The sequence below is a fragment of the Eptesicus fuscus genome, chromosome 20 (genome assembly GCF_027574615.1).
Source record: "Eptesicus fuscus isolate TK198812 chromosome 20, DD_ASM_mEF_20220401, whole genome shotgun sequence".
NCBI classification, from domain to species: Eukaryota; Metazoa; Chordata; class Mammalia; order Chiroptera; family Vespertilionidae; genus Eptesicus; species Eptesicus fuscus.
Window position 1 is genome coordinate 43,513,669 of NC_072492.1, and position 15,412 is coordinate 43,529,080.

Sequence of the window (15,412 nt, forward strand, 5' to 3'; positions counted from 1 at the left end):
TTAATATTTAGTGCGGCTGTGGGGCTGCCCTGCCCCCCCCCCCCCCCCCCCCCCCCCCCCCCCCCACCGCCTGCGTCTGTGCCAGGCTCATTCCTCCCAGGGCGCTGGGTCCCGGCTTGGAGCCCTTTTGACAAATCGTGGCCAGTGTGTCGCTCGGAGGAGGGTGATGCAATGTGCTCACGAGATTGGAGAAGGGGCTTCATGACCTGGCAGGCTTCATTTCACTCCGGAAAACTGGCGGAGTCACCTTTGGCATGAGTGTTCAGCCCCCACCCCTCCCGGCCCCCCGAGCTGTCACGGTGCTGGGCCCTTCTGATACCTCCTCATACACCACAGGTTGGACTAACCTCTCTGGTTTGAAGAAATCAGAGTTTGGGGCAGACAGCAGGGCACCCAGGGACAGGGATCCCGGGCCTGTGTGGGCCGTGGCTGCTTCTGTACCCCCCCACCCCCTGCCCCTCCATGATGAGGGTCCATACCCTGGAAGGCCATTGCTGCAGCAGCAGCCAGAGTGGAGGGTGATGGGCAGACCTGGCTCTCAAGCATCCAGCAAAGGGTGCAGCCTCTGCTATGGGCCCATCCCGAGCCCCCTCCATCCAGCGTGCTGTGCTCTCTGTGCCCAGGGGGAGGCCCTCTCTCTAAACTCCAGTTCTGGAGCCCGAGGGACTGACCCAGGGTCAGGGCGTAGCTCCAGGCTGATCTGGGACGGCCCAGTTTCCATATCCATATGCTGCTGAGGGTCAGTGAGAGTTCCCAGCCACCGAGGTGAGAGGGACAACTTGGTTCTCCCCAAAGCTCTGCTCAGACCCGTGTTTCCGGGTCACTGCTGACCCCAGGAGACTTCATTCCTGTCCCAGGAGCTCTGGAAGGCTGTCCGCAAGGCGCCACGCTGCATGCACTTCCCGTCCTCCTACCTCTCCGTCTCGGGGGGGGGGGGGGGGGCCCGTCATTGGATGGCTCGGAGCCTACACAGCTCAGACCTGGCTCTGAGCAGCTCTGAGAAATGAAGACGGGGAGGGGAAGAGGGAAGTGGGGGTGGGGGGAGGTCCGGTGGGGCGTGGGGGTTTGCAAAACAACACACTCATTTGCCATTTACCCAAAAAAAGAAAAATTTCCCCCCCCTTTCTTTTAAAGCTTTGTTCCCTCAAGGGAAAATGTTTATTTGAGTAGAATGTGCTCTCTCGGTGAATTGAAAGCAGAACAGGATGACAGTGCTTTGTCCCTGTGACAAAGAACAAAGCAGCAGCACCGCGGCCTCCGGGCAGCCAGCACTGTCCCCCACACCCCGGCCCCTCGCCTTGCTCTTGGCCCTGTCCTCCCTCCGGGCAGAGCTGAGACACACGAGAAGGTCTGGCCACGTGTCATCCCCGCCCCAGAGCCGGGGCTGGGAACATGGCTTTGTCCGGCCGGAGGCAGCGGGCTGGGAACATGGCTTTGGCCGGAGGCAGCGGGCTTGGCCTGCAGGAACCGCCACCCCTCTCCCCGCGGAGAGCCTGGGCGGGCGGCCGCCCCAGGAGAGGCAGCAGGCGAGAGGCAAGTGTGCTTTTCGGGAGGCTGGGAGGCTGCCATTTCTTGCTGGCTCGGATGACAGTGGAAAAAGAGAGAGGGAGGGAGGGATGCAGAGGGTTTGCTGGCGTCTCCCTTTCCTGCCCAGCCAAGAAGTTTCCCCATCGCCTCCGGCCTTGGAGACACGGTCTTGTTTTCTGGAAGACCTTGCCTGAGCCCGGGCAGGTTCATTCGGAGGGCTCCCCGGGCCCCTGCACCGCCCTAGCTCTCCCCAGCGCCCATCCCTGGGCTCCAGGAGGTGTGAACTTCCTCCACTTTCACTTTTGGTTTTTGGTTTGGGGGATCACCGCTTTGGTGCTGGAGTGCGGCCGGGGCTGGCAGCTCACCAGCCACGTCCCTGCCAACTTGGTTGAGGTAGCTAGGGTTGGGCCTCTGTCTTCTGGTGATCGCCTGTCTTTGGTGGCATGGGTTTTCGCCACGAGATAAACTTGAAGAGCCAGAACTCCCTTTCCCTCAGCAGCGTGTGGGTCCTGAGTCATGTCACCTGCTCCCCGTCCCCGACCCGGGGGGGCCCTGGGAGAGGTCCCTCCAGTCCAGGCAGACAGGCCTCTACGGGGAGAAGGTGGTGGTGGTCTCGGCCTCCACACTCATGGAGGAGCGGCGGGTGTGCCGGCAGGAAGACCACTGCCGCAGCCGCTCCTGGCTGAGGCAGCCCAGGTCCTTGAAGAGCTTGAAGAGGTCGTGGCGGAACTTGACGCCGATGAAGGCGTACAGGAACGGGTTGACGCAGCAGCGCACGCTGGCCAGGCTGTAGGTGACATCGTAGGCGATGTTGAGCTGCTTGCTGAGCTCACAGGTGGTGGTGGCATTGGCGTTGACCACGGTCTTGGCCAGGACCACGCCGTTGTAGGGCAGCTGGAACGCGATGAAGACCACCACCACGGCGATGATCACCTTGATGGCCTTGTTGCGTTCGAAGTTGCGCGCCTGGAGCAGCGTGCGGATGATGACCAGGTAGCAGAAGCTCATGGCCACCAGGGGGATCAGAAAGCCCACCACCATCTGGGCCACCTGGATGGCGATCAAGGCCTCCACCTGCTCGGTGACGAGAGAGCACCGAGCGGCTTGCTCGCTGCTGCTCCTCAGGACGTTGCTGTACAGCATCTCTGGGATGGAGAGCACCGTGGCCAGGAGCCAGATGCCCACACAGGAGAGCTTGCTGATGAGGAGGACGCGGGCCCGGTGCCGGTGGGCCGACACGGCCTGCACGATGGCCACGTAGCGGTCGATGCTGATGCAGAGGAGCAGGAGCATGCCGCTGAAGAAGCTGATCTTGTAGATGCCAAAGATGAGCTTGCAGACGTGGACGCCGAAGACCCAGGACTTGGCGGCGCTGTACGCCCAGAAGGGGAGGGTCAGGAGGAAGAGGATGTCCGCCACGGCCAGGTTGAGCAGGTAGGTGTCGGTCATGGTCTTGAGCCTCTTGAAATAGATGTAGGTCAGCACGACCAGCGCGTTGCCCAGCAGACCCACGAAGCAGATGACGGAGTACATGGCTGGGAGGAACCAGGCCTTAAAGTCCCGCACTTCCTTCTTGTCGCACACGGACTCGAACAGGGTGTAGTCCACCGTCGTGTTCTCTCCGATGTAATCGTCCGTGACCTCATCTTGGCACAGGCACACCTGTGGGGAAGGGAAACAGGGGGACACGATCCAGCTTAGCTAAGTGGCTCTCGCTATCATCGGCATCATCACCATCATTGTCACGTGCACGTTCTTGGACCCCGCCTGACCCCTCCTGCACCAGAATCTCAGGGCGCGGGGCCCAGGACTCTGTTTCCCTGAACTTTCCAGGTGGTTCTTTGTTTGAAACCAACGATGTGCTGACAGTGGACTGGAATAGTCTGGGCTTTGAGGTCAAATGAGCCGTGAGAGGGTTCAACACACTCCATCTCTCTGAGCCTGAGTTTTGTCCTCTGTGAAATGGAGGCGAACCCCATCTCCTTCACGTGGCTGTTGTGAGGTACCTCTCCCAGGGTAGGCACCCAATGGTCTCCACGGAGGTGTTATTTTATGGGAGCCCGTGTCTTTCTTCTTGCGCCTCCTTCAGAACCTGGAAAGAGCTTTCCAGAAGGAAGCCTACACAACACCTCCGCTTTGGAGGGAAAATCCACCTGGACATGAAGGCTGAGCGGAGCCTGGAGTGAGGAGAGAGGAAGGCAAAGGCTCTGTGAAGAGACTGGCTCGCCCTGGTATGGGACAGGCGGCCGTGATCATGGATGGCGAGCAGCTTGGAGACTTTTTTGGACCCCTGGGGCCCGGGACACAGTGCAGGGGACACAGCAGGGCTCAGGCAACGCATGCCCAGTGCACTAAGCTCCGCGGCAGGGCCGCCGCCTCCTCCACTGTGATCGGTCCCCTTGGAGCCTCGGAAGGAAGCACAGCTCTGTCTCCCAGCGCCTCCTCCCACCTCTCTGCCTCTCTCTTCCTCAGTCTCCAGGCAGATCCGGCCCACAGGGCTCCGCTCAGGGCTTCTGAAAGCCTGTCTGCAGAGCAGGGTGAAGGTTTGGGCGGCCTGAAGGAGCTTAGCAATGAAGGAGGGCTCAGAGGCGGCTGCTCAGGCCTCTGTGCACAGCGACACAGTGACGGCTGAGCCCGGGCAGCGTGGGAGCTGGGCTGGAGGCTGGCGGTCCCTCCTCGGGAACAGGGTTCTGGGCAGCTCACCACGATGGATTTCCATACAGCTGGGGAGCTGGAGGGACTTTAAGGATGAGGACAGGGAGGCAGGCTCTGGGAGAAGCCATGTGGCTCGCTCAGGGCCTCCAGGTTCCGAGGCCAGAGGTGGAGGCCCGGCTCCCGGCTCCCCTGTGTCTCTGTCTTTCTCACTTCCAGTCTGGAGTCATCCCTGTCCTGCTCTGGGGACGGGATGAGGGAACAAGAATGCCAGGGGCCTCTTCTTTGGGTGTGGTCATCTCGAAAGGAAAAGTCAGTGGCAACTTCTTTTCCCTCGTCCGGGCATGACTGCAGCCTGGACGTCTTAGCGGGCCATCCACAGTAAGGCCCGAGGCCTTAGGTCTGGGGACCCTGGACATGGGGGTTCTGGGTCTTCCTGGAGGGCCGTCCACGCAGCCTCTATGAAGTGTGCTCCTCACAACCCCTGCCTTCGCTTTCCCCCTTTCCTACCCACCTCCCCCATGAGCCACCAAGCTTGAGGCCTGTGCAGCCCACAGCCCCACCACTTCCTGCCCCATCTGAGCCACCTCCATCCACCCAAGTAAAGAGAAGAATGAGTCCCAGCTGTCCCTCCCCCTCCCCCCCCTTCCAGCCTGCAGTGTGGTAATACAGCCCCTCCGGAGTCCTGGAGGCGGGGGAGCGGGAGGGGCGGGAGTGGGGCTGGGGAAGGGGGCCAGGCTGTGGGCTGCAGCCCAAGCTACAGGGGCCTCTGGGCTGGGGTTTTGGGAACAGGGCCCAGCGTGGGGCCTGCCTCTGGCCAGAGCGCCTGGAAAGCCGCCCCTCTGGCCTCCAGACCTGGGGCGGAGCCAATTCTGAAGCAGTGCCTCTCCAGCTCTGGTCTCAGCTGCCCCCTCCCCATCTAAGGCAGCCCTCACCCCAACAAAGCGGGGAGAGTGGACTCCATGAGTTCCAGTCGCTTCTAACTCTGGATGGATGGATGGGGGCCGTTGTTCCGCCTCCACGTCTGGGATTGAGAAGCAAAGCCTTGTAAACCGGAGGCCCTTCCTCCTGCTGCGTTCAGGCCCCCAGAAACTGCGTGCGCCCCTCCACCCGCTCCGCTCCCGGGGTCCTGGGCCCCTCGCTCGCCCCCCTCCGGTGGAGGGTAGATGCGTCTCTATTTCACAAAAGGGAACTGGGCTTCTAGGGGAGCCTTTGGATGGAGGTTGGGGCGGGAGGCAGCTTGGGGTGAGAGGATAGTAACCAGGCCCCCACACCAAAGGCTCTTTGCTCAGCTCACGGAAACATATGAAGCTGCACGTGCACGGGTGTGCGCACATACGTGCAAAACTCATTCACCTGGCAGAAAGCTCCCCTCTCTCTAGGAGCTCAGCCGGAGCAGGGTGAGCGCCACATGCTTGGCTGTTGGATGGGGACATCGGACGTGGGTGGGGAAGGGGGCGGTCCCTTCTTTCCCTCCGGTTCTCACTGAAATGGAGTCAAGACTCGCTAGGGTCGCTCAGCAGATGGAGAGGGGCGACCGTCAGCCTAAGGCATGGCGAGTGGGGTCGTGTCTGGGTCTGTTTCCTTCCAGCCAATGCCCAGCTGCTCCACCAGAAGCCTGGACGTGGGAGGGGTGGGCTGGGGGACAGGGGTGTGGAGGAGGGAAGACACCTCACCTGGAAAATGACAAGGAGCGCCACGGCCAGCACGCTCTTCATGGGCTTCCCTGCAGGAGGCAAGGAGAGAGCGTTAGTGCTGGGCAGGGCGGCTCTCTGTTGTTAAAGGAAACCGCGAGATAGAGATGCTGATGGAGCTTTCATCACAAGCTCCGGGCGCTGCTTTTGCCGAAACAGAACATCAGAACCAGATTGTGCCTTGGAGCATCCTGGCCGGTTGCCCGGACTCCCGGCCCTCACCTCCTCTCCCTCCTCCGCGGCGAGGTCCCCGAAAGGATCAGACGAGAATGCGGGGCCGTCTCCCCTTTCTTGGCTCTTCAGGGCCTCTCCGACTCCACCCTGGCCCAGACCAACCCTCAAGGTTGAGCTTCAACTGATCTCGACTCTTGGGTCAGAATGGCCTCCTCCTTCCTGCTCCCAGGAAGCAAGGAAGGCCCTGAGGGGTGGTGGTAGAGGGGTGTGTGTGTGTGTGTGTGTCCCCTACACGTACTGGCCGCTCAGGAATGGATGAGAGTGTTTCATGGGGCTCCCCGCACCCCTTCTCTCAGCTGACATCCACCCAGTCACCCGGCCCACCCCTCAGCCTGTCTTTGGGGCCTCTTCCCTGTTCCCTAGCGCAGGCCCAGAACTGAGGAGGTGCCCGGGAGTTGGGAGCTGATGAGTCAGTAGGAGAACGAATGCCTGGGGTGCCCTTCCAGGGAAGAAGCTCCAGCTGGCCCCAGGGGACACTGTCCTGGGGGCGTGTGGCAGGATGGGGACCAGTCCCTGAGGGAGCTACTAGTTTTTGCCTGACCGAGGTGTGTACACGCCTCCTCTTCCTTAAGTTGTTTCTAACTCAGAGCCGGGGGCTCTGGGTAGAAGGGGAACAGGAGGTCAGCTGTGGGGAGAGACCTTGCCCAGAGCAGGGGTCGGAGCCTGGGGTCACCCTGGAATCCAGGAGGCTCTCCTTGGGCCTGAACAGTCCTGAGAGCCCAGGGGAGCACAGGCCCGATGTGTGGCGGACGGAGGACAGGCACCTGGCTGCTCCCCTCTGCTCTGGGGCTGAGCTGAGCTGAGCGCTGGACCTGGAACAGGCCGCAGGGTGGTTTCTACAGAAGTCTCATCCCACCCCGCAGCCTGGGAGCACCCCGAGAAAGAAACTGGGCCTTCTTCACCTCTGTGGCCCCCTCCCCATGACTTGCCCCTCAGGTCTGGCCTGCAGGAAACATCTGTGGGTGCCAAGCCAGGGCTTACAGGCCTGTCGCCCCTCTACTCTCAGCAGGGACCTGGAAGTGGGGGGGACCCTGCTTTAAACACCTTCTGGGAGACTGCCCTGCGTGCTCAGCTGCTCCTTAGGGGACCTGCAGGGGAGCAGGGGCTCCAGCTTCCCAAGAGGCAGGAGCAATTCCCAGTGAATCCGAGTCCTTGGCCACAGCACCACCTGCTGGAAATCCTGCGGCATGACACACAGATCGCAGGGAATGTTTTCCAGAGGGACCGCCCAAGGCGGGGATTTTGGAATTGGAGAGTCCACCTCGGGCTTGGGGGGGTCCCTGGGCGAAGGACTGGCATCAAGCCACATAAATAGGTAGCTGTTTCTCTCACCTCAAGCAAGGCACGTTACTGCTAGACATGTTCCTAAATCATTATTCGGCTGTACCCCCCCTCCTGACCCCTCCTTCTACATCCTTAGGACTTCTCTACCCAACCCCAGGGAGGAAGTCCCTGCGGCGTAGCTAGCATGGCAGTCAGGCCCTCTGCTGTCTACCTGGACCTGCCGTCCTCGTTGTGCCTTCCATTTCTCAGGACAGGCACCCGCCGTCCCATTGGCCCCAGCTTGTGCTGGAGTGTTTGCGGCCCGGGGAGAAAATGGGTCCTTGTACACACCATCACAGTTCCTCTCTCTCATTCCCCTTTCTGGCTGAACTACCCCGGGAACCCCTGAGCCGCTGTCCGTGCCTCTGCCCTAACCACACTCTCTTCAGGGTCCAACGAATGCACCGCCCATCCTCCACTGACTCATCTCGATGTGAAGCGCTCGAGGTTTCTTTAAACGCGTGTCTTTCGGTTACTCCAGAGAAAGCCCGCTCTGACTGTCAGTGAGAACCGAGAAACCTCAAAGTTTTGATAAGTCAACCGGTGAAATACGAGGAGCAAAACCCATGTTTCTATTTTACTTGTTAGCCCCTTCGCCTGGGCCCTGTCCCATTTCTTTTTCCACTGTCTAGGGTAGGGGTGGGAGCTGGGGCGTGTGTGTGTGTGTGTGTGTGTGTGTGTGTGTCTGTGTGTGTGTGTGCAGGTGATTGCTCATTCCAGGTGTGTTGGAGATGACAAATGAGCAGGGATCTTGTAGGATCAGAATGGGCCATTTTCAAATAAGGTAACCCAATGGGAAGTTAGGGGAACTCTGGTGTGTGGCAGAGGGGGGCCTGGTTGGCGGCCATGAGTCAGATCACTTCTGTCTGTTACAAAGTCATAAAGCAACTGGCGTTGGGCAGCAGCTTGGGGTGAGGCCAGTAACGTTGGAAATCTTAGGGGTTGAGGAATGGTTTACTGATGTGGTGGATATGTTCTGAGTTCTTAAGTTTCCAGTAAAGATCATGATGAAAAGAAAATTCCCTAGCACTCCAACCTGAGCCCCCAGCAAGAGAAACTCCCTTCTTGTCTGGGAGGAGGGGATGGCTCCCCCAAACCCTCCACGTCCATCCCCATATTTTCCAGGACCTTCAGGCCACTCAGGGAATCATGGCTGCCCATCAGCTGGTTCTAAAAGCCACCTCAAACGTTTTCTTCTTTGTAATTCCTCACCTGCCAACACAAGGTTTCTCTTTCTTGGGCAAGAGAGGGGGAGGGAAGAAGCAGGGAAGTGGGGGGGGGGGCGGGGGGAGGGGCGCTGGGGACTCTAGTCAGGGATGGCTGACAGCTGGTTGAATCTACAGTCACTATGTTATCAACTGCTTTATCCAGTGCTGGCATCCATGTTTATTGAGCTCTCAGTATACACCAACCTGTTTCCATGGATGAGCATTTCATCCTCACAAAAGGCCTGTGAGGTAGGCCCTGGGAAACCGAGGCACGGTGAGAGGAGTAACTTCCCCCGAGTCATAACTGGCGAGCAGTAGACATGGGCTTTGAACCTGTCTGACCCCAGAAACGGCACTCCTAACCGCTCTTCTGTGCCTCTCCTTGTCGTTATGTATCTCTCTCTCATAACATCCTGTGGGTTATCCCTGTTATTCTATATTTCAGAAAATAGAGGCCCAGAGAGGTTAAGCCACTTGCCTACGGTCACACAGCTGCTAAGAGATGGATATGAGATTTGAACGGAACTCTTACTACTGCGTAACCTTACATTTCTGATGAAACGTTTGGGGTGGCTTTTGGGGCCATGCTGTGTACAGGGACCTCCATGGAGCATGAAGGGAATCCTTACACCCCCGCATCCCACTGGTCACCCAGTGCTGTTGCTTCCCCCCTACCCCCCATCATCTCAGAGCTAGCCCCCACCTCTGCCCTGACCTAAGGCTCTGCTGCCCCCTGGCTGTCACAGAACTTCGGAAACACAAATCTTACCCTGTAACTCGACTAGTTGAAAAAGGAAAGTCTTCACTGGCTCCCCATCAATTTCAGGAGAAAGCCCAATCTTCTTAGGAAGGCCATACAAAATCTTAAGGATCAGCCCTGCCCATCCCCCCTGCTTCTCTCCCTCCCTTCCTCCCTGGCACGGCCAGAGCTGACCATCTAGGAGCCTGCAGGCTGAGCCCCCAGGATACTTGGCTTGGCTGCATGAAGTTTACAAAAAAATTAGGTTTGTCTGCCTTTACGTGGGGCTTGCACCCTCTGATTCACTCTGCTCCCCTCCCCTTATCCCATCTTATGGCCATTCCCACATTTATCTTGTTGGTTTCTAATGGCAATTGAGTCTCCTATCACTGTCCCATCCTGGGCCTCTTGCTCCTTCACTGGTTTACTAACTCCTACACACCCTTCAAAACCCAACTTAAATGCTCCCCTGACTCATGTTCGCTATTTCTTTCTTTGAGCTTTATAAGCACCTTACCCATCACCCCATCAGCACCGTGTCTCATTCTATTGCATTGGCGTAGTGACATATGTGTCTTTCTCCCAGCGGACTGGTCATGCCTGAACTCCTCAATCAATGAGAGTTGACGAAAGGAACCAAGAAATCTCAAACAAAGAGGAGAGATTTTCCAGAGCGCCTCTAGGCTGCAGTGCCCTCCTCCTCCCCAGCCAAGCTCCCAGAAGGCCAGGAGGGATGGGCCCTGAATTCCTTCAGCCATTCCCCTCTGCTGCCATATCGGACCAAGCAGTAAGAGAGAAGTCTCTGGCAGATTTATTTTTTTCTCTGTTTTGGAGGATTCTGAGAGCTTAGGCCACATTTCTTGAAGGTGGGAAGGGCTGTTCATTCAAATGGTGAAAAAGACCAGCTCAGCCCGGATTTGGCATTTTCACTTTGTGTAACAGAAACTCAGCTCCCTCACCCACCCCTTGCTCCCTGCTGGGCAGATGAAGAGAGAAAAACAGACCTGCCCCACCAACCGTCTAAAGGCTGTTCTGACCAAAAGCTGCTCAGTGGCTGTGCTGTCAGTATTGCGGGCTCTCTAACTGAGCAAAGCAACAAGAGCATCCCTTTCTCTTGGGCAGTTGCCTTCCCTTCCCACATCTAGCCTGTGAGTCTAGCACCCCCAAACCGAGGCCTGGAGGAGGACTCTCTGTGGTGTGCTGGAACTGACTTTCACAGGCTCATTCGCCTGTGCTGTCATCTCTCTCCGATTCTGGGTTCAGTCATTTCGTGGTTTGATATTGGCTGGAAGCCTGAAAGCAGCGATGGTGGGAGAATTTACACCATGGCCATTGGCAAGCACTACAAATCAGGGCCGTTGTCCACCCTGGGGAGCCGGTTTCCCAGCATTTCCCAGCCCGCCACTGGGCCACTGCTTGGTCCCCTTCACAGAGGCCAAGCAGAGAGTCAGGAGCAGGGTCTGTGGTGGATGAAGGCTGCATCCTGTGCCTGTGGTCAGTGGGGGTCGATGGCTGGGGAGTGGGATTAGAGGGTAGGCTGCTGGGAGGAGAGGAGGTGGAGGAGATTTTGAAAACACTAAAAACAGCTCAGAATTCTTGACACCATTCATTCATTCATTCATTCATCCATTCATTCCATAAACATTTTTCTGCTTACCGCCCCCCCCCCCCCTCCTCAAAGTACAGATTCAGAGATGCAAGAATCAGACCCTGCCTTCCAGAAGTCCAGTCCATGCACGGGGTGGCCACTCTAACCCTGTCACAGCGGTTTGCTGGGTCCACCCAGCTTTCTGGGCGGGTAGGCGGGTAGGAAAGGCAGAGACGAAGACAAAAGGCAGTGGTGGCAGCGAGGGTTGTGAGGACAGCAGGGAACCTTCACTTTTCAAAGCCAACCGCTTGTGGCTTTGAGGCCACCGTGGCACTTGCTCGCTGGTGAGAACGAGCCATCCAGGAACCTGGCCTTCGTAACCTCCGCAGGGCCTGACTCCACAGCTGAGATTTATAAACGGGGTACCTGGAGCTGGACGGACCCCTCCGAACCTCTCCCCGCCACTCAGGGCTTCCCTTGTACTCTCTCCAGTGAAGAGCAGGGTTAGAGGGGAGGATGGGCTTTTTAGAGGGAAGAGTCATGTTTAGTAACAGGGACTAAGTCAGGCAGGGGACTGTGCTGGAGGCCCCGGCTATGACTTCTCCGGGCTGAATGGCCCTCGCCGTTCCATTCTATGTTGCTCACCCAGCCTTTCACATGCAGGAGGCGCGAGCAAGGCTGGTGGGATGTGCGGCAGAGAGAAACAACCAGCTTGCATTTGCATGCATAGTACCATTTGCACAATGCAGTCACCTTGACTTTGCACCTCCTCCTAACCTCAAGAGAAGGGAGAGCCTAATCCCTATTCAGCAGGGGAGTAGGGTGGGAGTCGGAGAGGGAGGGAAGGGTCCGGAGCTCCCTGAGGATCTCTCCCTGGTGAAACAGGTCTGAAGAGCCTCTCCCATCACCCCACCCTGAAGCCAGAACAGGTGCTGTTCCAGATCAGCGCCAACCCCAGCCCCGCCACCTTCTACCGTCCCACTGTTCTGGAAAGACACATCTTGTTGGTTTCTAATGGCAATTACCTCGACCCCTTTGTCTGTCCTGGTACCAATGGTTACCCTCTCCCCTAGGTCTGAAGGGCGCACCCCTCGTGCCTGGCATTCTGCCTTCCACCAGAGCAGACCAGGACGTCTTCGGTAGAGTTTTCCACCTTCCACCCCCGTCCTCCACCCCCATTCCACGGAGTCATTTATAGTTCTCTCCCACACGGAGGCCCCCACTTACCCAAGTCCATGATACGCTCAGGGCAGCTGAAACCACACAGGAAGGCTGGGCCCCGGCTTGCGCTCCCCTGTCTGGGGAGGAAGTGGTATGAGCCCCTTTTAAGTTGTGAGAAGAGCCACCCTCTTCCCTGCCCCTCCCACACCTGCTCCTCCCTCTAGTCCAGCCTCACAGGCACTTTCAGGGACCCAGGGGTGTGAGATGTGACAGAGTGCCAGCCCACGTGCTGGTCATAGGATCGTGAATCACCGAGTCATTTACATGCAAAAAGCCCCTCTGCAGTCCTTCAGATCAAAGAAGGGCCCAGCCCAGGGCAGGGGAATAGGGCCATTTATTGATTCAACAAATATAGACTGAATACCAGGCGCAGGGGAATCTGAGCCCAGTGAAAGTGTGAGAGCTGTGTCTCCATCCTTTCCTTGCCCTGCTCAGTGTCACAGGGAACTACATTTCCCAAACTGCTTTGCCCTCTGGCTTCTGGGTAGGTTTGACCAAAGAGAGGCTCTGACAGATGATGGATAGTAGAAGAGAAGGGATATGCTCAAATGTAGTTTTATGTTCTTGTGATGCGTTTGTGTGATTTTGGTATCAGTTGAAGGTTTGTCAATTTTGCTGATCTTTTCCCTTACCAACTTTTGGTTTTATTGATTTTCTCCTTCTTTCCAAAATTCTCTAGTTCATCTATTTCCATTCTAGTCTTTATTATTTCCTTCCTTATGCTTGATTTAGGTTTAGTTTGTTTTTTCTGATTTCTTAGGTTGAAAGATTGGGTTCTTTATTGAGACCTTTCTTTTTTTTTTATTAATATAGGCATTTATAGCTCTAAATTTCTCTCTAAGCACTGCTTTAGCTACATCTCATAGGTTTTGATATGTTGTGTTTTCATCTTCATTCATCTCAAAGTATTTTCTAATTTCCCTTGTGAGTCTTCTTTGACCCATTGATTATTTAGGAGTGAGTGTGTTGTGAATTCTTCAAATTTCCTCCTTTTATTGATTGTGGTCAAAGAATGTACTTTGTATGATCCCAATTTTTAAAAATGTGTTGAGATTTTTTTATGTCCTAACATATGGTCTATCCTGGAGAATGTTCTATGTACACCTGAGAAGAATGTGCATTCTGCTAATGTTGGGTGAAGTATTCTATAGATGTATATTTGTTAGGTCCAGTTTCTTCACGGTGTTGTTCAAGTCTTCTATTTCCTCGTTGATTATTACCTAGTTGTATCCATTATTTAAAGGGTATTGGAGTCTTTCACGATGGTTGTTAAATTGTGTGTATTTCTTATTTCTTTCTTCAATGCTGACAGTGTTTGCTTTGGATATTTTCTTGGGCTCTGTTGTGTAGGTGCATATATGCTTACTTATCATATCTTCGTCATGTATTGACCCTTTTATCCTTATAAAATGTCCTCCTTTATCTCTCAAAAAGTAATTTTTGTCTTAAAATCTATCTTTGTTTGATATTAGCATAGGCTTTCCTTTTCGGGTACTGTTTGCATGGTATATATTTTCCCATCACTAGGATGTTTCTTTCCTCTCTCTGCTTCCAGTGGTATCCCCAGCCAGTATCTGATGGGTAACCCTCACCTTGGCTCCAGATCCTGCCCTAGTTTCTGGTCTCTGGTAAAACTACCTTCTTCCTGTGTCCCTCTCGTTCTAGGGATGATTAGTATCAACTTCCTGCTGGTACTAATCTCTGGTTGACCCTACCAGCCCTTGTTTGACTTCTTAGTTCTTCCATCACCCATCACCTGTATAACTAGCTCCCTCCGTCAAATTCCTTTTGTTTAAAATACCTAGAAGGATCTTGCTTGTGCCCTAGCTGATTTGGCTCAGTGGATAGAGCGTCGGCCTGCGGACTCAAGGGTCCCAGGTTCGGTTCCGGTCAAGGGCATGTACCTTGGTTGCGGGCACATACCCAGTGGGGAGTGTGTGGGAGGCAGCTGATCGATGTTTCTAACTCTCTATCCCTCTCCCTTCCTCTCTGTAAAAAATCAATAAAATATATTTTAAAAAAAGATATTGCTTGCTTCAGCCATGACTAATACAAGGTGATTCCTGTCCCCAGGGAGTTTAAGGTATAAAAAAAGTTAAGGTTAAATTACAACCCTGTTGTCTACAGTTAGGATGAAGACCAAGCTTGACATGAGGCTATGCTTAAAACATGGGAAGAAAATCCAAGATTGCATAGGGCTGGAAGAGAGATGGACAAATAGGTAGCTTTTCCTATCCCCAGAGTTATGAAAAACATCCAGTTGGGATGTAGTGCAGTGAGCTTAGCTCTTTACCAGCTCCCTACATGACCTTGGATAAATCGACTCTCTTCTCTGGGCCTCAGTTTTCTCAAGTGTAAAGTGAAGAGATTGGACCACCTAGGACAGTGGTTGGCAAACTCATTAGTCAACAGAGCCAAATATCAACAGTACAACGATTGAAATTTCTTTTGAGAGCCAAATTTTTTAAACTTAAACTTCTTCTAACGCCACTACTTCAAAATAGACTCAGCCAGGTCGTGGTATTTTGTGGAAGAGCCACACTCAAGGGGCCAAAGAGCCGCATGTGGTTTGCGAGCCGCAGTTTGCCGACCATGGACCTAGGAGATATCTAAACTTTGGCATCTGAGAGTATGAAGTGCAGGACTTTCTCGTGGCATCCTGACCACTGCTTAAGCACTCTCTGTTATTCCAAATTCCCTGATAGGGACACGAGAAGCCTCACTGAACCTCCCCTCTAGCTCACGGGCTTTTAGGAATATCAGCAATCTCTTGAACTAGGTGGGAAGGACTTTCATGGGTTATATCTGGGCAGGGTGTTGGTCAGGAGGAGCAGAGCAACTTCAGTTTGGAACTATTCCAGAATCTTCCTCCTGAAGCCCTTTTTCATGTGCCAGGTGCTTCTAAGAAAAAATGATCTTAGAGGCAGAAGACCCGTGTTTCAGCCTTGCCTCTGCTATAACTGACTATGAGACCCTGGGCAAGTCACTTTCTCTCTCTGGTTCTTGGATACCCATCTAAAAAGTAGTGGAATTGGACCATGTAAGCTCCAGGCTTTCTTCTCCGGATATTCCTCATTATCCTCAAGGATTTTCTTGGTTCTCCAGCTGGTATAGGCCCTTATAGAAGGTTCCATGTCAAGAGTGTCCACAGTACCCGGGGCAAGACTGGAGGGCTTTGTGGTAGATGCACCATGTTGTCAGGGGGATAAAGGGCTGCTCCCGATTC

General features: G+C 55.2%; 1 protein-coding gene across 1 annotated transcript; it reads right to left on the reverse strand.

Annotated features, from left to right (window-relative positions):
* Positions 1–1,752: 1,752 nt before the first annotated feature.
* CCR7 (C-C motif chemokine receptor 7) lies at positions 1,753–12,247 on the reverse strand. The gene is made up of 3 exons (XM_008144910.3): positions 12,193–12,247; positions 5,856–5,905; positions 1,753–3,189 (listed from the first exon to the last, which is right to left on the reverse strand). Exons 1-3 carry the CDS (start codon positions 12,200–12,202, stop codon positions 2,116–2,118), a joined length of 1,134 nt encoding a protein of 377 aa, XP_008143132.2. The 5' UTR covers positions 12,203–12,247; the 3' UTR covers positions 1,753–2,115.
* Between the last annotated feature and the right edge of the window lie 3,165 nt (positions 12,248–15,412).

What these genes read in the sequence shown, in the direction of transcription:
- CCR7 (XM_008144910.3), bottom strand. An exon ending in CGCTCCTTGTCATTTTCCAG is followed by an intron (nt 3,190 to 5,855) that starts GTGAGGTGTCTT and finishes CCTTCCCCACAG; the next exon opens with GTGTGCCTGTGCCAAGATGA.